The sequence below is a fragment of the Alosa sapidissima genome, chromosome 5 (genome assembly GCF_018492685.1).
Source record: "Alosa sapidissima isolate fAloSap1 chromosome 5, fAloSap1.pri, whole genome shotgun sequence".
Taxonomy (NCBI): Eukaryota; Metazoa; Chordata; class Actinopteri; order Clupeiformes; family Clupeidae; genus Alosa; species Alosa sapidissima.
Genome location: NC_055961.1, coordinates 9151843 through 9175842, shown reverse-complemented (window position 1 = coordinate 9175842; position 24000 = coordinate 9151843). Strand labels below are relative to the sequence as shown.

At 48.8% G+C, this 24000-nt stretch overlaps 1 protein-coding gene across 6 annotated transcripts in view; it reads right to left on the bottom strand.

The window, feature by feature from the left end:
• nrg2a (neuregulin 2a) overlaps nucleotides 1-24000 on the bottom strand; it is a 76927-nt gene that overhangs the window by 25313 nt on the left and 27614 nt on the right. For all 6 annotated transcript variants that reach the window (XM_042092530.1, XM_042092529.1, XM_042092527.1 and 3 more), the window contains exons 2-3: nucleotides 17548-17707; nucleotides 16444-16562 (exon numbers count right to left, since the gene is read on the bottom strand). In XM_042092530.1, the coding sequence (XP_041948464.1) occupies nucleotides 16444-16562; nucleotides 17548-17707 (279 nt within the window). The remainder of the gene's footprint in view (nucleotides 1-16443; nucleotides 16563-17547; nucleotides 17708-24000) is intronic.

The window sequence follows — 24000 nt, the reverse complement described above, 5'->3', positions numbered from 1 at the left end:
CTTTTATTGAAGAAAGGTCAGCAGACTGAAACGGGTGTTCATAATAAATCTAACGGAGTGTCTATTTACACCCATGGTACGAATAGCCTTGGCCACACAGCTGAGCTATTCACACCCTGTGACATAACAAAAAGACGTTGCTCACGTGCACAAAAAACATGGCGGACATTCGTTTTTTTTCGTCAGCAGAAAGTGAAGAATTCTGAAAGGTTAAGTATAGTAAGTAAGTAAGTATATATACTCTTTTGATCCCGTGAGGGAAATTTGGTCTCTGCATTTATCCCAATCCGTGAATTAGTGAAACACACTTTTTTTGTTACACGCATTCTCCCATTCCGCTTCTGTCACACACAGCGACAAGCGCCAAATCCCCCGCAGTGTTGAAGAGATCAGTCGCCCCCCTCACTTTTGATAAGGAAAAAAGCCTTATACTGTAAGTACGCCAAATAAATAATAACCTATAGGTTTACGCTAGGCTATGTAAAACTCCCCATTAACAGCATCACGTCATGAACCACAGCTAAAACTGCACAATCTCGTATTCACTCTGTTGGATATCTGAAGCCAGTTTGTCTACTTAGATACTGTAAATCCTCAAATTATGGCCGGAGTCTTAAGACAAAGTACAGGCCTTTAGGGGCAGGATTGTATTGGAGACAGCCCTTTATTTCTTATGCGAGTTTTATTTTGAGACATGCGTTTCTCTGAGCGGCATACTGATACAGTAGGCCTTCAAAAGCATGACATTTTTCGGTTTAGTTTGATATTTAATTTACTTTTGGACTGTTTGATTATATAGTTAAATGTTGGGACTGAAGGGCACTGAAATCTAGGGAGGTATTTGATGATCACTATTACGTTCCATGTAGTTGAAAGATTTCAAACAGATTTCTGGATTTCAAACAAACCATCCGCTTTCATACGTTCATTGAACGTCCGCGGTGCTGTAATGGAAACCTTATTGCATAGCCAAGTAGCCTATTGAGTTATTTTTAAATTATGCATGATTTACTTTTTATTAATTTCATAGGCTGGAATGCCTCAAGTCGCGGCAACAATTGTGTTCAAATGTAGTAGCGTGTGTCAGCTCTGGCAAGGCGGCAAGCGACTGAGCTTGAGAGCGACATGTTGGGGACCCAGCTGGAAAGTCAGTAGCCGAATGCACGCAAGAGTTGTATACATAAGAAACGCCCAGAGTTTGGGGGGTGCCAAAACGCGTAATTCCCTCTATTGTTGCATATATAGACTAGATATAGTTGCGACTTCAGAACAGTTTTTGTGAGTGTTACTTTGTTAATATTTGGGGAAACTGCGAGTAAGGGACTGCGACCGTTCTACATGTAGGCTGCTGAAGTGCCGCAGCAAATGAACTTCAGAAACAATAGGGCGCCTAGGATGATCATGTTTAATAAACAGTTTTAATTCGCTTGTTTTTCTAATTCTATGATTAATGGGAAGTAGGCCTAAGGGCGACGCTAGAGAGCGACCCCAACACATTTGTCGCCCTAGCTCGCCTATAGCAATCGCCGGCCCTGGCCATAGAATACAAAATTGCCTCTAGCACCCTGTGCTTTTCACAGATGAGAGCAGGTTCACCCTGAGCACATGTGACAGACATGAAAGGGTCTGGAGATGTCGTGGAGAACATGATGCTGCCTGCAACATCATTCAGCATGACCGGATTGGTGGTGGCTCAGTGAAGGTCTGGGGAGGCATACCCTTGGAGGGATGCACAGACCTCTGTGGGCAGGACAACGGCACCCTCACTGCTCTTAGGTATTGGGATGAAATATTCTGACCCTGTACTGGTGCAGTGGGCCTTGAGTTTCTCCTGGTGCACAATGATGGCCACATGTGGCAAGATTGTGCAGGCAATTCCTGGAGGATAAATGAATTCATACCATTGACTGCCCCCCACACTTCCCTGACTTAAATGCAATAGAACACCTCTCGGACATTATGTTTTGGTCCATCCAACACCCTCCTTTCATTTCGTAACACATTAACCAGTCCATATCAGCATAGATATCCAGCATGATGTATCTGATGTGTTTTCAAAGTGTTCCTTTAATTTTTTTGAGCAGTGTATATACACCAGGGTACGATTAGCATCCACTTCTAACTATACATTGATGCAAACAGCATACCTTATTCAGAGTGTCTATTACACAGCTGAGCTATTCACACCCTGTGACATACAGTAACAACAAAAGCATGTTGCTCGTTTTTTATTATTACATTGTGTGATCAATAAGGGTGCAAATAGCATACACTGATATTTGTACCAGACGGGGTATTATTAGAACACATTGCTGTGTGCACCGAGGTACGAATAGAATTCACTTCTAATTGCACCAGGGTACGAATAGCATACACTGCTAATTGTACCAGAGGTGCAAATAGCCTTACCCTAAATCTAAAGCAACACAGGGCAGCACAAAGGATTCAAACCCATTCTGACACTAGACTGATTTATAATACGGAGAATGAGGTGTCAATGCAATGTGTCAATGCGTGTCGAAATGAAAGAAAAAACGTTATTTTACTAGTGACTTATCTTCAACCTGAGTCCATGTTAAAAGCTGCATGCTGAATGGACTGTTGCTGTGGTTGCTGCGGTTGCTATTGCAGCTGGAGCAGTTGTTTGAGACTGCTGAAAGACTAAGCCAGGTGTCCTTTATCTTGAGCCACAGGCCCTTCTACAGCTCCCTTTAACGCTCCACACTCCAACACACACTAGTTGCACCAGCATGCACACAGGCACCACCACCACCAACCCTCCCTCACCACACACACACCCACACACACACACACACACACACACACACACACACACACACACAGGCTCACTTTCCCTAGCCACGCTGCCCCAGGGCTTGTCCAGCTAAACGTGGGCCCTGAGTTTAATCCTCCATGGTCTGAGAGCTGAGGAGAGTGACTGGGGGAGGGTGAGGGGAGAGAAAGAAGGCCCATCTGGAATCCTTCATAAACATGTCTATCTTTCCGCAGTCTCCAAAAAGGATTCTAGGAAGGTCATAAAAATGAAAAGAGGGGTCTCCGTTGGCCTGCGTGTTTTCTTTACTTTTTTTTTCTTTCAGCCCTGCGAGCGCGCGCACACACACACACACACACACACACACGCTCAGGGTGAGACGCACAATGCCTTGCAAACATAGGGCAGAGAAAACTGACAAATGACATCATGTCATCCAATAGCCCCTCTTTCAAACCAGCGGCGAGCTGTGCAGCCATACTTTGATTCAGTGTCCTTCAAAACGGATCGCCCCTATTGCTCAGAGGAATAAAGGTCAATGAAAAAGAGAGTTGAAGAGGGCGAAGAGACAACTATCCAGCTATCCTTCCAAACAGTGCTATAAGAAGCCCCAAGCAGAAGCAGATGCTGCAGCGCCAGTGCAAGCTGCTGCTGGTTGTCTTGCTTCAGGCCGACGCTCTAAAGCTAGCCAAGACTGCTGCTGCTTGTTGTCCCACCATAAACGAGCATTCGAAGCCAGACGCTGCAAAGCTAGCTCAGACTACTGCTAGCCGCCTCGCTTCAGTATGGGCACTGGAAGCTAAAAGTGCTGGCTCAGTATGACAATTGGAAGCTAACACCACATCCTAACTACACATGATGCGAGCTAGCGTAAGCAACAAAATCAGTTTAATTACACTGTTTTCAATTGGAATGTCCAGTACGCAACTTGAAGCAGTGCCATGTGGTGCGAGGCAACACAACATTTTGAGCAGAATGCCCGTCTCTTTTTTTCGCGCTGCTCTGGACGCAATAGACGCCCATATTTAACGGATGCAGTGTGGACAGAGAGCATACGAAGCTACATGCCAGTCACTTGTTCAGATGCAGTTAGGAGATGCTGTAGCCGTGCTGCCTCACTATGAGAATTGGAGACTCAGTTTGGGCAGTTCGGGCGCTGAGAGGCAGATGCTGGGAATCCTACTGTGATGAGTGGAGGTCAGGGACGTGGCAGCAGGGACAGATGGGCGGAGGGGGTGGAGGCGCCTCTCTCCTGCCAAAAGGCAGCCCAGTGCCAGTTACCCCTCCCCATGCCCCCAACACCCACCTGTCCACCCCTGTGGATTCTTGGCCGAGCATCAGGGAGATGTCTCTGGTTACGGCCAGGACAGGTATCTCTTATCGCTCAACGTAGAGGTCAAATTATACAGCGCTGCATTCCTGGTGTGAGTTTGAGTGGTTTCCATTATGTGAAACATCTCCGCGCTTTTAAAGGGATTCCTAGAAGCCTTCGCACGGGCCCTCTCCATTACACATGCCTGTCCGTGCACAGCGACATTCATGAAAGACCTGATGCAACAACACACAGAAATACACGCACACACACACACACACACACACACATGGTCACAGCAAAGAACAGAAGGGCAAGAGAGATGTTCATGAGATAATTTCTGCCGCAGTAGTTTTCCTACACCACGGGACGCCAGAGTTCACGCTTCAGTGATGTTTTGGTTCGTGTCTGGCACCGCCATGGGGTGGAGGTGGGTGGTGGGGCGTGTTGAGCAGACATCCAGTAGTGACTAGCGCCATTTGGGGAGAATGTTCTGTTATGGTTTCCATCTTTCCAGCATTTTTTCAACAGAGCAACAAGTTGCAGTGCCCCTAGCCAACAAAACCCCATGCTGTATATGCGCGCACATCATGTTTATATACATTTCACACCAGCGGCTTCAAAGCAAGTATACGATGCAGCGCAAGATCAATGACAAACACACTGAAGGCCCCTCGATCTCTGCTCGGACGGTAAAAAAAAAATTGCTAGGGTCCCGAACATGATCTTTCCCAAGAATTTCAGAGTCACATAAACAGAGCATTACTAATGATAATGGACTAAAAGCCCCTTTCAAGAGCCAAGAGCCCAAACTACAAACAACTGCCAACTTCAGAGGAGGAGAAGGACCTAGAGGAAGGAGGAGAGGAGCAACAATGAGAGATACTTTTTCTTTAAAAGACAGTCTAGTGTGAACTTTGTCCTGTTTTTTTCCCCTTTCATTAACTTGTCTTTATTTTCCCCTCCTGTTGCCCTGCTCCTGCCACATAGCTAGATGTGCCTGGTCTTGTCTGCCACAATCATTTCGGAGACAACGCACAAGGGAAATCAAAGAACAGTATTGCATGCGATTGCACAATAGGGCCTCGTGTGTAAACAAGCGGCAGAGGCACTTACCCAGAGCGGGCGGGGCAACGGTGGCAGCTGAGGAGCTGGGGCTGGGGCTGGAGCTGGGGCTGGGGCTGGAGCTGGGGCTGGAGCTGGAGCTGGGGCTGGGGCTGGAGCTGGGGCTGGGGCTGGGGCTGGGGCTGGGGCTGGAGCTGGAGCTGGAGCTGGGGCTGGAGCTGGAGCTGGAGCTGGGGCTGGGGCTGGGGCTGGGGCTGGAGCTGGGGCTGGAGCTGGGGCTGGGGCTGGGGCTGGGGCTGGGGCTGGAGCTGGGGCTGGGGCTGGAGCTGGGGCTGGGGCTGGGGCTGGAGCTGGGGCTGGGGCTGGAGCTGGGGCTGGAGCTGGAGCTGGAACTGGGGCTGGAGCTGGGGCTGGAGCTGGAACTGGGGCTGGAGCTGGGGCTGGGGCTGGGGCTGGGGCTGGGGCTGGAGCTGGGGCTGGGGCTGGGGCTGGGTGTAGGGGCAGTTCCCCGGGGCCTGGAGGGGGCGCCAGGGGCCAGGGTGGGCACCGAGCCCGTGGGGGAGAAAGAGGAGGTGGCGGAGGGAGTGTCCGTGACGTGGGTCATGGGGGTCCCGCTGCCCCCTGCCGCCGCCGCCTCCTCCTCCTGCTCCCTGGTCCGCTGGTCTGGCCGGCACTCGGGGTCCTTGCTGGCCCGTGGCGTGCTACCCTGTGCCAGCGCCCAGCGGAGGAGGACCAGGCAGGCGGCCAGGCCCAGGAGGAGCAGCAGGAGTAGGAGCGCAGTGGGCACCAGGAGGCTCCTCCCTGGGGCTGGACTGCCTACCCCTCCTCCTCCTCCTCCTCCTCCTCCTCCGCAGCGGCAGCAGGGCCTGGGGCTCCGGCGCAGGGGGGCAGCGCAGGGTGAGGAGATGCTGATGCCCGCAGAGCCCGAGGAGCCAGCCCCTGCCCCAGCCCCAGCCCGGGGGTCCTCGCAGAGAGAGACCAGCAGCACAGGTAGCGCACACATGGACACATCTGGGTCCATGGGGGGCCACAGCCCCCTCCACCCCCACCCCCCAACAGCCTCCTCCTGTCCTCCCGTCAGCAGTGAGAGCGAGGCAGGGTCTCTCGTCAGAGCGACATCAGAACACTGATGCAAACACTAACCAGCCCATGAAGAGGTGCTCACTCCCTCTCTCTCTCTCTCTCTCTCTCACTTCTGTTTCTCTTCCTCTCTGTCACTTCCACCTCCCTCTCTCTTCCTCACCGTCTTCTCAACAGCATGTCTCTTTCTCTCGCTTCTTCTCTCTCATGCCATGTACTGGCGCAGAGCCACACTGAAACTTCTGGGGCTGAACCAGCTGAACAAAGCAGCAGACTTCAGTCCCTCCCTCTGAGTCACACACTCTCAGACACACACACACACACACACACACACACACACACACACACACATAAATACACACATGTTCAACCCACTGCCCTAACCCTATAGCGTGAAATCGTGGCGTCAGATGCCTGCTGCAAGAAGGCTGACAGCACAGCACAGCTCCGCACTACACCTACACTTACAGGGAAGCTACACCAGGCGCGTAACTGAAGCGTTCCGTTCGCGTTGCGTCTGCTGCAACAATTAGCTTCCACTATAATCAGTGGAAGTAGCTACACCAGATGTGACAGTGGCTCGTACGTTCAAAAAAAAATAGACCAATCTTCTAAAATGTGTTTTACGCGTCGCGAACGGAACACTTCAGTTACGGGCCTGGAGTAGCTTCCCTGTTACACCGCATGGTAACATTCAACACACTCTGACACATACAGTCATTTCCTGTGTGTTAGCCGCATTGTGTATACGACACAGGAGAGTGTTTTATGCAAGTTAAAAGAAACAATACCATATTAATACCATATGCCCCCCGTGTAATAACCTCATAGCTGAAGAAATGTTGCAAAATCAATGTATAAGCTGCGGCTAATAGTTTGGAAATTACGGTACACACACCGTCGGGAGCAGTTACACATGCAGTCACTAGAAGCTGCAACTGTACTCACAATGTCCTGCACATTTGAAGAGCATGCACACGCACACGCACACACACATACATGCACACACACACAGATATCACACACAAACACTTGCATACCAAAACTGGTGCATTCTCACACATAAATGCCCTCACAAGCGAAACCGTACTAATGCGTAAAGCAGAGACACGCCAGGCCAGACCAGCAAAGCATGCTGGTTGCTGTCCTCCTCCACCTCCTCCTCCTTGGGGAGGAGAACAGTGGGTGGCACCTGGAGCTGTGTGTGTGTGGGTGTGTGTGTGTGTGTGTGTGTGTGTGTGTGTGTGTGTGTGTGTGTTGGGGGCAGAGAGAGAGGGGGCAGCTGTAGCAGGCCGACTACAAAGAGGCAAACGCCGGCTGGAGCGCAGCACTGGAATGGCCAATACACACATTCCTCATGTTTCCTCCACAACCACACACACACACACACACACACACACACACACACACACACACACACACACACACACACACACACACACACACACACACACACAAGAGCACCCCTATGCTCTTGCTGCACAACCCACATGCAATCGCTCCATCCCATTATGTCTGGAATTACAAACATAAAAACACATGGAAACACTCACACACACACACTCATACATAAACACACACGTGTGAAGAAAAATAAACGTGATCCTAATTCGAAACTATTACAATCAAATGCAAGCTCAAATCCCACAGAAAAAGACAGCAGGGAAGCGACGATTGGCTTTTGATTTTTCACCTGTTGACGTGTTTATGCAAAGTGTACCCGGCGCGTTTGTGCTGAATTAGGGCCGCTGTCAACGGCTGCTTGGCTGGAGTGTAAATACTGCGCTGCCAGGGGCTCTGGCACGAATCTCCCCCAGAGCGAGTGCTTCTCCAGGGCTGACGTGGCCACCAATGCTCCCACTCCGCCCTCCATCCTCTCCTACCCTCCACCAGAGCAATCAATGGCATCGATCCCCCTTACAGGTACTTCACATTCAGCCACGGCCACCGCTAACGTCCAGGGGAAGATCTCTGGCGTAATTTGAGCCCAGTTAATCTTGTCGTTTGTGCTGTCATGGAAAGTGATGTGTCTGTATTCCCCCCCCCTTTACAACAGGGAATGAAGGAGTGAAGGGTGGGGAGGGAGAAAGCAGGACAGGGAGAAGGACAGAGAGAAGGCAGGACAGGGAGAAGGACAGGGAGAAGGCAGGACAGGGAGAAGGCAGGACAGGGAGAAGGACAGGGAGAAGGCAGGACAGGGAGCAGGACAGGGAGAAGGCAGGACAGGGAGCAGGACAGGGAGAAGGCAGGACAGGGAGCAGGACAGGGAGAAGGCAGGACAGGGAGCAGGACAGGGAGAAAGCAGGACAGGGAGAAGGGAAGACAGGGAGAAGGCAGGACAGGGAGAAGGGAGGACAGGGAGAAGGGAGGACAGGGAGAAGGCAGGACAGGGAGCAGGCAGGACAGGGAGAAGGCAGGACAGGGAGAAGGACAGGGAGAAGGCAGGACAGGGAGCAGGACAGGGAGAAGGCAGGACAGGGAGCAGGACAGGGAGAAAGCAGGACAGGGAGAAGGGAAGACAGGGAGAAGGCAGGACAGGGAGAAGGCAGGACAGGGAGAAGGGAGGACAGGGAGAAGGGAGGACAGGGAGAAGGCAGGACAGGGAGCAGGCAGGACAGGGAGCAGGACAGGGAGAAGGCAGGACAGGGAGAAAGCAGGATAGGGAGAAGGCAGGACAGGGAGAAGGGAGGACAGGGAGAAGGGAAGACAGGGAGAAGGCAGGACAGGGAGAAGGCAGGACAGGGAGAAGGGAGGACAGGGAGAAAACAGGACAGGGAGAAGGCAGGACAGGGAGAAGGCAGGACAGGGAGAAGGGAGGACAGGGAGAAGGGAAGACAGGGAGAAGGCAGGACAGGGAGAAGGCAGGACAGGGAGAAGGGAGGACAGGGAGAAGGGAAGACAGGGAGAAGGCAGGACAGGGAGAAGGGAGGACAGGGAGAAAACAGGACAGGGAGAAGGGAGGACAGGGAGAAGGGAAGACAGGGAGAAGGCAGGACAGGGAGAAGGCAGGACAGGGAGAAAGCAGGACAGGGAGAAGGGAAGACAGGGAGAAGGCAGGACAGGGAGAAGGCAGGACAGGCAGGACAGGGAGAAAGTAGGACAGGGAGAAGGCAGGGGAGGCTGAGGGTCACGCAAGGAAGCCCTGGATTTAACAGAGCTGCTGACACGGTGGCCTAGCAGTCAATGAGCAGCGTCATGTTTCTGCACCGCGGGAGAGGAGCGGTACATGGAAATGAGAGCAGGAGAGGGTGAACAGAGACTCAGGACAGCTGAAAGGGCCGCACCATCTGTGGATGAATGTAAGTGTGTGTGTGTGTGTGTGTGTGTGTGTGGAGGGGACAGAAGAGCTATATGGACAATTTGATTGCGCATGTGTGTAAGGGTGCTGTAGGGTTGTACTTGAATTTAAGTGTGTGTGTGTGTGTGTGTGTGTGTGTGTGTGTGTGTGTGTGTGTGTCTGTGTGTGTGGAAAGGGGACACATGAGATCTACATGGACTATTTAATTGAAAGTGTGTTTAAGGGTGCTATAGGGTTGTACTTATATCTGGTGGTAGACTAAAGTGTATTACGGAGATACATTCTGAGGGTGAGGTAGCATGGTGTGGAGTGGCCACACAAATGTGAGTGTGTTTGGGGTGGTGTTGCATATGAGTGTGTGTGTATGTGGGTGTGTTTGTGTGTGTATGTGTGTGTGGGGGTGGGGGTCACTTGTGTGATGGTGCATTTGAGTGTGTTTGCGTTGGGGAGGGGGGTGTTTATGTGGGGATGCATTTGAGTGTGTGTGTGTGTGTGTGTATTGTGTGTGTGTGTGTGTGTGTGTGTGTGTGTGTGTGTGTGTGTGTGTGTGTGTGTGTGTGTGTGTTAGGGGGTTTAGTTGTGTGGGGGTGCATTTGAGTGTGTGTGTGTGACTGCTGCTGGTGGGCCCCAGCATGACTGATGAGGTTGGAACAATCAGCCGCCCAGCTGCGTTTTCCATCAACACATTCCTCTTGCCTCACGCTCTCTCTATCTAGCTCTCTCTCTCTCTCTCTCTCTCTCTCTCTCTCTCTCTCTCGCTCTCTCTCTCTTGCTCTCTCTCTCTCTCTCTCTCTCTTGTTCACTGGCTGTGTGAAGCGCCCCCTAAGGACACTGTTCTTAAGTCAGAGATTTAGATGCACCTCATGGAAATCTCAGCAGAACTTGAGCCTTTATCCTAAACATGCTGTAGGTCTTGGTACGTGTGTGTGTGTATGTAAGCATGTGTATGTGTGAAGGAGTGTGGCATACAAATTTTGTGTGTGAGTGTGTGTGTGTGTGTGTGTGTGTGTGTGTGTCCCTGGCAAGAGAAGGTGAGCCAAGCTTCCTGGGCTTCAAAAGAAAATCAAACTTTAAAATGGAGACACACTGTGCTGGTTTTGGGGTCTGGTCAGATTGGCCTGACCTCAATGACCTTTGCGTAAGAGTCGGAGTATCCTTGGACTGGGTGAAACCTGACACAGAAACCATAATCGTTTCTGAGGATTTGATAACTGACAGTTTAACCTCAGTAAGGGCTACTGTTGTGGATACAGGACATCATCTATCACCTGACAATGCACGAAGGTACCTTGTAAAGCTACAACAACAGCGACAGCAACAACAATGGACTGGTTTAAAACTACAGGGAAAGCTTGCTTGCCTTCCTACTGCAGATCATGCTGTCTCTCACTCAATACTCAAAAACTCTGCAGTTGATGAAGACATAGTGACTTTTGCAGCCAAAGCCAGACTACAAGTTCTTCCAACTAGACTCAATCTTTCTCTTTGGTACCCTAACACATTCTCTTCCCACTGTTTGCACCATGATAGTCAGATAATTATTGAATCCCTGTCTCATGTTCTGAATGGCTGCTATGTGTATAAGGGAATGTACATTGCCATACATGACAGAATTGTTGGCTTACTAGTTGAACACATAATTCCATATGCTTCACCATGCAAAATCTACAAGAATGTATGCGTCTCACCTTGCATGTTCAAACTCCGTAATAGTGGAAATAATGTGTTTTCAAATGTTGCTGCAAAAAAGCCAGATATTGTTGTTGTTGATGAGGACAGCAGAGAAGTAATCATTCTTGAAGTAGGCTGTGCATTTGACTACAGTCTAGAGGATGCCTACCTTACAAAGCTTTTAAAGTATCAGCCACTCAGAGACATTGTTGTACAGCTTGGGTACAAATGTAAACTGTTGGTGTATATATTAGGAAGCCTAGGTAATGTCCACAGACTAGTAGTCAGGGGGTTGCAGATTGCTAGTCTCTCTAAGACAAGAGCAAAGGCTCTAGCAAAATTCTGCTCAATTTCTGTGATAATTGGCAGTCACCACATCTGGAGAAGGCGCTGTTTTTTGTACCCATGAACTGAGATCAGAGACATAGGCTACTGGGTTTACAATGCCTAAGATTGTTTGTGTTCAATGAAATCTATTGTAAAATGTGAACACAAATAAAGGTATTAAAATGTGTGTGTGTGTGTGTGTGTGTGTGTGTGTGTGTGTGTATGTGTGTGTGTGTGTGTGGCATACAAATGTGTGTGTGTGTGTGTGTGTGTGGCGTTGTGAGGTTCACCTCTGACATGTAGTGCTATGTTAATGACAGCTCTCGTAATTATCACAATGTGCAGCTTTCCACAGAAACACTTCCACATGCATGCATGAAGTCAAGCAAAGGCTCGGAAATATTGACCTGTAATTCCTAATTACCCCTATTCAATCCACAGGGCTTTATAGAATTCCACAGCACACGTTGGCTGGTACACTGCATAAAATATAAAAAATAAAGTATAAAAACACACACACACACACACACACACACACACACACACACACACACACACACACACACACACACACACACATACACACACACAGTACTGATAAGACTGATGCATGCAAGGACGCATGATTTCTCAGAGCTCACGTGCAAGTGAACCCTGGCTGCAAGTGACCCCGAAAGAAAATACAGCCTGTTTTACAGTGGGCTGAGCCCCAGCGACCCCCCAGGGAAAACATGAATGGACTCTCACCGAAGCGCGAAGACCACACCAAACACTCGGCCGCCCGCCTCTAATCTGTAAAATTAGTTTAGCTGAAGCGAGGTGGGAACCTCACCGTGTGTGTGTGTGTGTGTTTGTGTGTGTGTGTGTGTGTGTGTGTTTGTGTGTGTGTGTGTGTGTTCACTGCAGTGCGCCTCCGAGCGCCTGAGGTGAGCATCCTCTCGTCCTGTTTGCCCACATCCGAATGCTCCGCTGGCTAAACAGTCAGCAGCCTGCTTGGCCCTGTCACAGCCAATGAGCCATTAGGGCCGTGACACCCAGCCCTGCTGCAGGAGGAGAGGAGGAGCGGGGGGGGGTGGTCAGGGGTGAGCTCGACCGCAGCAGCCCTTTCTCGCGCCTCGTTTGGTGCTCTTAGGGGGCAGCCGTGACCTTTCCAGTCGCCCCGGTGAACTACCCGCCTCCCCGTGGCCTTTGACCCCGCCGAGAACCCCTGAGCTGCGTCTCCGCTGCGCTGACCACCCCGTGGAGGGCAGATGGGGTTGGGTAGAGGACGGTGCCGCGGCGATGGGCCGTGACGGCGGTCAGTACCCACACAAGCGCCGGCTGTGTCCGGCGCCGGTCATGTGCGCTGGCCTGTCCCTTAGGGGGGAAGGGACTGCTGGGACTGGAGGAGGTGTTGTTTATCTTCATTAAGTCTGGCCTCTGGGCTGAGGGGTAGGGGTGGGGTCACTCCCTCTCACTCTCTCACTCTCTCCACTGCTTTACTCTTGGTGAAAACATCATACTCTCCGCTCACACATGTTCTCACTGTCTCTCTCCCTCTCACTCTCTCTCTGTCTACGTGTATGTCTATTTATGAGTATCTGTGTGTGTGTGTGTGTGTGTGTGTGTGTGTGTATTCATGAGTGAATGCCTGTGCACCCATGTCTGTGAGTGTGTGTGTGTGTGTGTGTGTGTGTGTGTGTGTGTGTGTATTCATGAGTGAATGCCTGTGCACCCATGTCTGTGTGTGTGTGTGTGTGTGTGTGTGTGTGTGTGTGTGTGTGTGTGTGTGACAAACACACACCGAGGCGTCCACCACATGCATGGCATGTGTGAGCAGGGTCAGATCTCTGAGGAGCAGATATGCATAATGCACAACACAGACACCCAGGGAGGAATCCAACGCCTCTGACTGCGTGACACCACACTCCACAGCTGAGCTGGACTGATGCTTCTGAAATGCCAGAGCTACTTTCGCTTTCCTCCCCTCCATCTTTCATTTCCCCCTTCTCTTTTCTCCCCTCTTCTCCTCTCCTCTCTCCTCTTTGAGTCCCCCTCTTCTCTTATTTCAGCTCCCCTCTCTTCTGTCTTTCTCATCTCTCATTCCCCCTGTCCTTTCCTCTCTCCTGCTCTTCTCTCCTCCTCTCTCTCTTCTGCTCTTCTCTCCTTCTCTCTCTCTCCTGCTCTCTGCTCTTCTCTCCTCCTCTCTCTCTCTCCTGCTCTTCTCTCCTCTCTCTCTCTCCTGCTCTTCTCTCCTCTCTCTCTCTCCTGCTCTTCTCTCCTCCTCTCTCCTGCTCTTCTCTCCTCTCTCTCTCTCCTGCTCTTCTCTCCTTCTCTCTCTCTCCTGCTCTTCTCTCCTTTCCTCTCTCCTGCTCTTCTCTCCTCCTCTCTCTCTCCTGCTCTTCTCTCCTCCTCTCTCCTGCTCTTCTCTCCTCCTCTCTCCTGCTCTTCTCTCCTCCTCTCTCTCTCTCTCCTGCTCTTCTCTCCTCCTCTCTCTCTCTCCTGCTCTTCTCTCCTCCTCTCTCTCTCCTGCTCTCTGCTCTTCTCTCCTTCTCTCTCTCTCTTCTGCTCTTCTCTCCTCCTCTCTCTCTCCTCCTCTCTCTCTCCTCCTCTCTCTCTCCTCCTCTCTCTCTCTTCTGCTCTTCTCTCCTCCTCCTCTCTCTCTTCTGCTCTTCTCTCCTTCTCTCTCTCTCCTGCTCTTCTCTCCTCTCTCTCTCTCCTGCTCTCCTCTCCTCTCTCTCTCTCCTGCTCAAGCGGACACACAGACCCAAATAACAATGAGGCTACAGGCTGTCTCAGCCTCTTCAACACCACAAACACACTCCCCTGATACACAAACCCAAATCCAGTCATTAGAGGTGTAACAATACACTAAAATCCACAGGTTTGTTTCACAGCTCGATTTCTGAGCCATAGGTCAGTTTATACCTTGATTTTTATTTATCTAGAAGTTGGAAGAGGAGAAGCTTGCAACCAAAGCTGAGGAAGTGAGGCAAAGTTATGCATAGTCTCAACTGTTGAATATGGTTGCAACTACAAACTGAAGCTATGTCTTTCTTGCATCTGCCTGTTCCTCACGACCTTCAGTTAAAGTGAAGGGCATTGATAACTTCGGTCCTGGAGAATCCCATAATGATTGGACTATGGCTTGTAGCAGAAGCAGAACAGGAGGCTTATTTCTCAGTAATATTTACAAAATATAAGCGAACAAAAGATGATACAAAATAGATCTACTGAGACATCCCTCTACGGAGTTTGTTTATTTTTTCCTCAGCTATTGCAGTGACACACCTGTACCACTTGCGTAGGTTAGGTGAGCTCTATATTCAACCGAGAACCATTTGTCGCAGGGTATTAGACTACAGTAGACTCAACGTAGATCCAGAAATCTGGCTAGTTTTATGTTTTCACATCAAAGCATATTGGCAGTTTCTTAAGAGTAGCGACACATATCAAAGTGTAGTAGTACCACTATGTTAGGGTATGTATGTACTACAGTATGTATGTCTTCTCATTTCAGCGATCACCTCAAGTCCTAAGGTTAGCTTGGCTCCTGGAATACGCGTTCCCTTCGTCCATCCGAGCAGAGACAGAATGCAAATGAAGGCCAACCTCGCGCACATTCTCCCCCATAAAAAAGACTGGACGGGTAAGCGCTCTTATCATAAGCTGTCAGCTCAAGGTAGCAATTTCTTCAGCTGTTATATTCATCTAGTGCCTCCCCAGGCTTGTATCCACTTCAGTGCCTCAGTGTTGGCAAAACACCGTCAGGCTAGCTTACTTCAACAGCTCACGCAATTGATGCCATTTTCTCTCTCTAGTTTATTGTAGTCAGTAGGGAGAGAGGGAGGGGAGGGGGGGGGCAGTAGCCTGCCTGGGGGGATACCACCCTTGATGGGCTCGGTCTTGCCTTCCACCCTGCCCCCTCTGTCTCCACACTGCCAGAGTTCCAACACACGGAGTCTCGCCTGCCGCCACTGCTGCTGACACAATGCAAGCAGTCTTTCGATTTGTCTCACATATGTAATGTACTCATGCACACACACACACACACACACACACACACACACACACACACACACACACACACACACACACACACACACACACACACACACGCCCACCGACACCAGCAATCTGTGCGGCAGTAACTCTTCCCCTCCTGACAGAGAAAGCAGAGGGTGTGTGAAGAGAGGCAGACCTGAAGCAGCCCTCAGGTGAGAGATTAGAGGAAGCCTCTGGTGATAAAGCGCTCTAGATTTCGCACATAGGCACTGATGACTGACAGGACGGGCCTCACTACCTCACAGAGCACCCGGACTATCGGAGTCTGGCACCCACACTGGCTATTTACAAAATTCTGACAAAATGAGCACTTCCTTTAGGCAGGCAACCCTTTTTTTTTGTTGTTCTTGTTACTTCAAACGGAACACATACACAAAGTGCAACCATGTAATTGTGTAGTGTAAACAGGCAGATTGAGGTTTGCTGAGTGAGGATCCCCCCTAAGCCAGTAAGCTGTGTGTATATGCACACACACCGCTGCTGACACTGCCGCACTCCGAGATCGCTCCGGCTGTGTGGTTTACGTCAGCGTTCCGTCAAGGAGGTGACAGAACTGCCGAGCTCCTCAGTCTGGCCTGCCCACAACACAGAGAGAGACCCATGCTGGACGGCCATATGCTCCGTTTTATGTGCACTTGTTGTCTCGGGGAATCACTCATGGGACAGTATAGAGCGGTGCCATGGCCACCGTCATAATGAGAGTCAGTGTGCACATTCCCAAAACATTCCCAAAAAAATCCAGAAAGAGAGAAAAAGAGACGACAACAGGGAGAGAAGAGAGAACAACAGGGAGAGAGAGAGAGAGTGTGTGTGTTTGAGTGAGAGAGAGACAGAGAGAAAGAGAGAGAGAGAGAGAAAGGATTGTGTACTCACTGCTTTGGACATGCACGGTGCTCGTGCCATTCTCCCTTCCGTGAATGTTCTCGGCCACACATGTGTAGTTCCCAGAGTCCTCGAGTCTGGCATTGTTAATCTGGACCCTGGAGTTTCTTCTGTGTGTGGAATATCAACAAACGCATATAGAATGAAAACCTGATTAATGGCAAAATTACCGCACTAATAACAAACCACAAAAATCACAATCACACAAAATAACCACAATAATCACACAATCATTACTAATAAATCACACAATAACACACTAATACAATACCATTGAACAATAACACAATTAAGACATTAATAACAATAATAATGACTTTAATCCTAATAATAAAGAAGAACCACACAAGAAGCCCCATAGACAGAAGCTGTCAGTGGTCCAAAGGCAGAACCAGACCCAGGGAGTGTCCCCACAGAAGGAGCCTCTGCAGACCCTGGTGCTGGGTTTCATATGGAGCAGGCCGTCCACGTGGCCACAGTCCAGTGAGGTTAATGGACTCTCTGGATTTCCAAGTGCAGGCATGCATCATTAAGCATTACCGCGTGGAACATTATAGTAATGTCCATCGAAAACCTAGTCTCTCCCTCTCTCTCCAATTGCACTGTTTTCATTCGAGTGTTCAACTGTCAGCAGTCAAGTACCATCACTGCATAAATCACTCAGTTGAAGATGAAGCCTGTGCTGTAGTCATATATATATATATATATATATATATATATGATATGTATAAACAAACAGTTAATTTCAACTTTATGTCTGAACTCTCCACTCCACAGGTTGAGAAGAATGGACCAGGACAATGACCTGTTAAACACATGGACAGCATGGCATGTGCTTATGCACAGAAATTAAGCTAACATTGGTCAGCCCTATTTGCAAAATTGGAGCCAGGGTCTGCACAAGATGTGTCTGTGGAGCCAGAGCAAACATGGTCAATGTAAAGCCAGAGCAAGCATGGTCAATGTAAAGCCAGCCATAGCAGCCGTTGGTAAATATAAACTCTGCCATTTTGACTTCACATGCACTGTCCATTGTTATTGTTTTTCATTTGAACTCACTGGATCAGGAGTAACATGACCATGGTGTTCACTTACTTGCCCATCTTGATCTTGATCTCTTTGCTCTTCTTGAGCTCGCTGCCATCTTTGTACCACTTGTAGGAGATGGAGCTGCCCGAGGCCTCGCACTTCAGCGTGTGTCTCTTGCCTTCCGCCACAAACACGGGGCTTTTCATGCGCTTCAGCTTTGGGGCGGCTGCAGGCGGGGGGGCGGGGGGGGGGGGGGGTGGGAAAGACAATAAAAGAGACAATTTCACACATTTGATCCTTTTCAACTGAACAAAACCACCGGGGCGTTTCGGCGTTTCGTTTCTGCTCCACAGCATGTCTATGAACTACAGTTCATGGCTCAGGATGGAGTCCAGCGGACACTGATAAGGAGGACATGGACAAAAGGAAACGGAGATACTGCCCCCCCCCCACACACACCCCCACTCCACAACCCACCATAAAATCAGTGAGCCACCAGCTTTCTCTTGCTTTGTAAGTGTCTGTGCAGAGATTCGTGGTGTGTTTTCAGTGTTATGCTACAAAGTTCATGCCTTGTTTTGTTTTTGTTCTTGCTTTGGAAACACCGTATCTCATCAGTCACGCTAATAAAAGTAACTTTGAACTTTAATTTGAGTAAAAGTAACTTTGAACTTTAATTTGAGTTGCGCCGCGTCACGTCACATCACATCACGTCATGCCACAGCACTGTGCTCCACCTGATGGCCGGCCCTCACTGCCCCCCCCCCCCCCCCCCCCCCCCCCCCCCCCCCGACCCCCAATCTCTCTATCTGCAGCCGTGCTTAATTACCAGTGTCCAGCTGCTTCTTTACTTCAGGGGATATTCAAAGAGCACCGCCACTGACAGAGCTCCAGTCTGGTTCAGGAGGAGGGTTGTCCTCACAGTCATTATCGCTCTCATCAAACCACTTCCATATTTTTGGCACCAGAGAAAAAAACACAATCAACCAAAGCTGGAAAAAAACTGGACTTAAAAGGAGCAATTATATCCACTGTAATCAATCATTTGCTGACTTCATTGTATAAAGCCTTTCTTTCTAAATACACAATTTCATAAATCTGTTTGGTTCAATAAACATTATAATGTTATCTAAGCAGCAAATTTTAAACAGACATGGCTTTCCTGAATCTGAATGGCCACGTTACATGAAAACCTTGTGAAACTGTCAAGTGTTCCTCTGGCCTGTCCCTCCCCATTGAATCTCTGATCAGGCCGACTTGAGCTACAGCTTTTGAAAAAATAAGATTCAGTATTTACAAGCCTGGCTGGAGTACGGAAACCCATATACTTTCGCGAATCACTTGTTAACTTTCTTGCATGGAAAAAACAGATCTCTGACAATTCTCTTCTTTGTTTTACACACACACACACACACACACACACACACACACACACACACACACACACACACACACACACAATCTGACGACTCTGGCTGCAGCGAGGAGGTGCTGGCCATCGTAGGCGTTCCATTTGGGTGGTGTGATGCCTGGCAACAGCTAGGAGGGGAAAGCCCACCAAGGCACATCTGACTGACAGCTGCACGCTCAGCACCACTCATTCAAAAGCCCAAACAAAATGGAGGAGGGATGGTTGCTGAGCCACTAACACTTCCAGTCACTCACCCAGCCACCCAGTCAGCCAGCCCCCTACTGTATAGTGCAGGGCCACTGGGGAGCAGGGCTGACAGCCTCGTGCCGTTCTGCTGCCGACAGCGCTGGGGATGGGGCGGTGGGGTGGGGAACGTGATGTCAGGGCGTGCATGCAGCGGGGGCTCCTGCTGGGCCTCTGCACAGGCCATTGGAGCAGGACGGGGCTCTTCAAGGTGAGCACTTTTACGGCCAACAGTGTCATCACTCTTACTGTCTTTACTGAGTTCTACCACTCTATCCCTGTCTCTCTCTCTTTCTCCTTCTTCATTCACTCACACACTTTCACTTCACAGACAAACACACACACGCACACACACACACACGTATATACTGATAAATTGCAGTTGTTACTGAAGGCCAAAGGTACCACTTATCAGACATCATATGCCATCATGTTCATGTCCCTACAGCGAGACAAACAGCCTCACAAGCAGCAGAGGCCTAAATAAGCAAATAAGAACACAAGGTAATGACTCCAATTAAAAGCCCAGACAGAGGTGGACAAAAATAATAACCAAGCGGCCTAATTCTGAATAAATTGTTCCACTTCCCAGTCCCAGTAAAAGCCAGTGTTTCATCCACGATCCCAAGTTTCCTTCAGTGGGGAGTGAGACAGTTGTGATGATTCTATTTATAGAGAGGTTCAAAGCATGTTAACATACATCGCAAACACGCATTCTACAGTAATATATGGAGAGAATTTTGACAGGTTGAGTACCACTACTTGATGACCACTACCACTACTTGACGAGATGATAGACTGTCAAAAGATGAAAGACCTGAGTCTTCATATAACCTACTCAGAGCTATAAAGCAGTCGACTTAAGTACACTGTGACCCAACCTTCTCCCTTTGATGAAACAAGGCGCCTTAACTGTCCATATGATTGCCAGTATGGTTAATATTAAATAGGACAGGCCAGAACTCACTCACACGGAAAGATTTAAAATTATGTAAGAGCTACTTAAGAATTGCAAATAAATTCTTCATAAAGTTGAGCGGGCTCGAAAGGTGCGGGCAGTGACAGATAGGTCATGTTTCAGACTTGAAAGCTGCCAGTGCAGTGCCCCCACGCGTCAGCCCGCTCTGTGCTAGTCAAAGCAAAGGGAGTGCCAGGCGTCATGGGAAGTTGCTTGACTGGTAAACATTAAGAGAAGGTGGTGAAACTCCAGCTCTACATCAGGGAGCATCCCACATTTCTTTCCCACTCATAATATTTACTGTTGCAATAGTTGTTATGAGGAATGGAGTCACAAAATAACTCAGAACATAAAAGCATTTTCACAGGAGATGACTTGCATAATTCACCTCTCTAGATTAACTGTGAATGTGCACAAAAATCTGGGACAAGCCGAGACCCAACCCAGGAGCCTGAAACATTTGAAGATATTGAAAAATATAGGTTTTCTGTTTCCCTCTCAATCCCACTGATTGGAAGTCAAGTCCCCTATGCATTTCCTCTTTAAAATAAAGCTTTCTATACCTAGAAATATATATTTTTAAATACAATAAATATTTCAATAAATGAATAAATTCATCCTCCTTTACAATGTGAAAATCACCTAAGCACCTCGGACTACACAGTCACCAACCATGCACATGATCTCTGAATCCACGGTGAGAGGATAGTAGAGGTACCACTACTACTACAACAACTAATAATATAACTACTAGTGGTAATAGTAGTACTAACTAGTAGCAGTAGTGGTAGTGGCAGTAGCAGTAGTATTAGAACTACTATTACTAATAATCATCATCATCATCATCTTCTTCATCATGTTACTCTCTCGCTAGCCAGCATCCCAAAGGAAGTAACTGTAGGAATTGAGCTCTGCTGAGCAACAATCATAGTGCCTAGTCAGCCGTGTGAGACATGTTGAGTCAGAGTTCGTGGAGCAGGAGAATTAGAGAGTTGCACTGAGAGCCTCTTTAGTTAACATTTCTTTTATCCCCTCTAATAGGTCTCTTCTCTGTTTTGTATTTTTCCCCTTCATTCCAGCTGAAAGGAGGTAATGGCCCATGGCTAGTACAGTCTCCTCGCACGCTCCCTTTTCAGACCGGCGAGGGAGAAGAGGAGGGAGAGGACACACACCTGGGCGGTGACGCGGATCAGGAGTCGTGTTCTGGATCGAACGCCGTATCCATCCCACCCACTTTGCCACTGGGGCACGCGGCGCAGATGCCTCCCATTTGCCCGGGTGGCACCATCTTACCAATCAGGCTCTCCTCACACACACACACACACACACACACACACACACACACTGTGAGTGTGTATTTCACTGGATAAGGCAGTAGGCAGAGGCCGCCAGGGCTGAGACAAAGGTTTCAGAAAGGTTTCAGAAAGGTTCCAGCTCAGGCTCTGTGGCTCTAAGCTCCTACAAACAAACAGAACTGCGCCGGGGTCAAAAGGTCGCCGTGTACCATGTTTGCTGACACATTCTACAGCTGTGGATGGACATCCTTTGTTAACCCATAAAGGGGGCACTATCTAACCATGTGTAACCAGAAGGGCCCGGGTTCATTTATGAGTCGGTAGATATGCAGTCAATTTCTCCCAGGAGGAAACATTAAGTGTCATGCTATACAGTTTTGGGACTTGACCTTCGAAGCTCATGTTAAGGAAACAGTGGAAATACATCACAGTCTGGACCATGATTGTCTTTCATGTTTAATATAGTGGTACAGTTTAGTGAAGGGACACTCAACAAAGCCGAGGTCTAAAAAACACATCAATGAATCTTATTTAGGGAATTGAACTTTTTTGAAAATTGTGAAAATGAACTCAACATGTCCACATAATATACACCAGTCAAAGGCACAGCTGGAGCTTGACATAGTAAAGAACAGACACAATAAAGCAGAAAATACAGCCGTGGTAAACGTGATATAGCTTAAGTGAATGCACAGTCAGTGCAACTATGGATCTATAGCTATGTACACGCATGGAAAGTGTAAGGAGAGTGCTACAGTTTGGTGAGGTGGGTTGAAACTGTTCTGGCAGCATGCGGGAATGACTCTCTGTTTAAGACAAAATGTCCAAACTTTATTACACCTATACATTTATTCCTGCACAATCTATGCCGTCAGACTGTGGCTCACAAACACACACACCAACACGCACGTACACACACACACAAACACACGCATGCACGCACGCACGCACGCACGCACGCACGCACGCACGCACGCACGCACGCACGCACACACACACACACGCACACACACACACGCACACAGTTGGGGATCACTTCTCCATATGAGCCCACAGGTAACATATTTCATCAAGGCCTTAACAGAACTGTCACAGTTTATGAGACGCATGACAGTCTTGCCTGGGTCCTGCCCATAATTTTAGAATGACTTGGAAATACATAACCTCAGGGATAGTGCCAAGGTTCAATTTAAGGACCCTAAATCACCACTGAGTTTTGAGAGTGAGAGAGTGAGAGGAAGGGGGTGGGGGGTAGAGAGAGAGATTGCAAAAGTAAAATGCTGATCATATCAAAGGTTTAAAAATACCACAAATCAGAGGGTTTCTATTCTTGTCCTTTTTGATACTCTTCTTTATTTTTAGCATTAATGAATTATTTTGATGCTATCAGGAATTCTAACATCACTTTGCTGTCTGCTATCAAAACTATGTGGCGTCCTGTCTGCCTGGTGGGAAACATCTGAGCGTTGGTAGGAACATGTAGCAGCCGGTGACAGGTCTTTGAAAGCTCTGTCAAACTGTGGTTTCAAGTCAGCCTGTTAAAAAAAAAAAAAAACGAGCAGGACTTGGTATTTAGACTGTGTGTGTTCTCACAGCCGTGACCTCTGGCTTCTGAAGCTTAGAGGCAACATGAAGATGCGAGGCTTCGCTGACAGTGTGGGTGTACGCACACATTCACCACCAATGCATTTTTAGCCACGATTCTATGTAGAAATTCAGCCCTACAAGTCAATATGGCAGAGCTACACTAAAAAGGGAGTGCATGACTGAAAGTGATTAAATGTCAAAGAAAAGGAAAGGCCAGTTAACATGAATTATATGCGATAAGTCGTTAGGCGGAGCTGGGACTTTATCAGGCTTATGCTGTAATGTATGCTTCTCAAATGCTTTCCACAATCTTGAACATAAAAAAGAGACAACTTTTGGTCTCTGCTCCCCTTTTTGTATTAAGTAGATCCCCTTTTTCGAGGCACGACCGAGTCTTGGAAATTCAATTAAAATGAGCAGAAAATTATATTTCTGGAGAGCACCGTCATTGTAGGCCTCACACACACACACACACACACACATACAGACAAAATCTCAAACACTCAAATGCACATGCACACACAGACACACTCTCACACACACACACACACACACACACACACACACACACACACACACACACACACACACACACACACACACACACACACACACACAATGATGAGCACATATTCAGTTAGACATCACAAAGAGCACACAGGAAGCAGACGACCTGTAACAGCAGACAGCCTGAGAATACACCGCACTCTGCTAGCATCTCCAGGTGATGTGCCTGTGAGTGTCTGTGTGTGGGCCTGTGAATATGTATGTATGTGTGTGTGTGTGTGTGTGTGTGTGTGTGTGTGTGTGTGTGTGTGTGTGTGTGTGTGTGTGTGTGTGTGCATGTGTGTGTGTGTGTGTGTGAGTGACTCAGCCCCACATCCACTCACAACCACAGTCTTCTGCAAACAGCAGCTCCTCTCCTGCCGTGCCATGGCTTAGAAGAGCCTGTCAGCATAACCAATCACATCAATGAGCGGCACGGCTCAGGCTCACCATGCGTCAGCACTGCAAAAGCTACAACC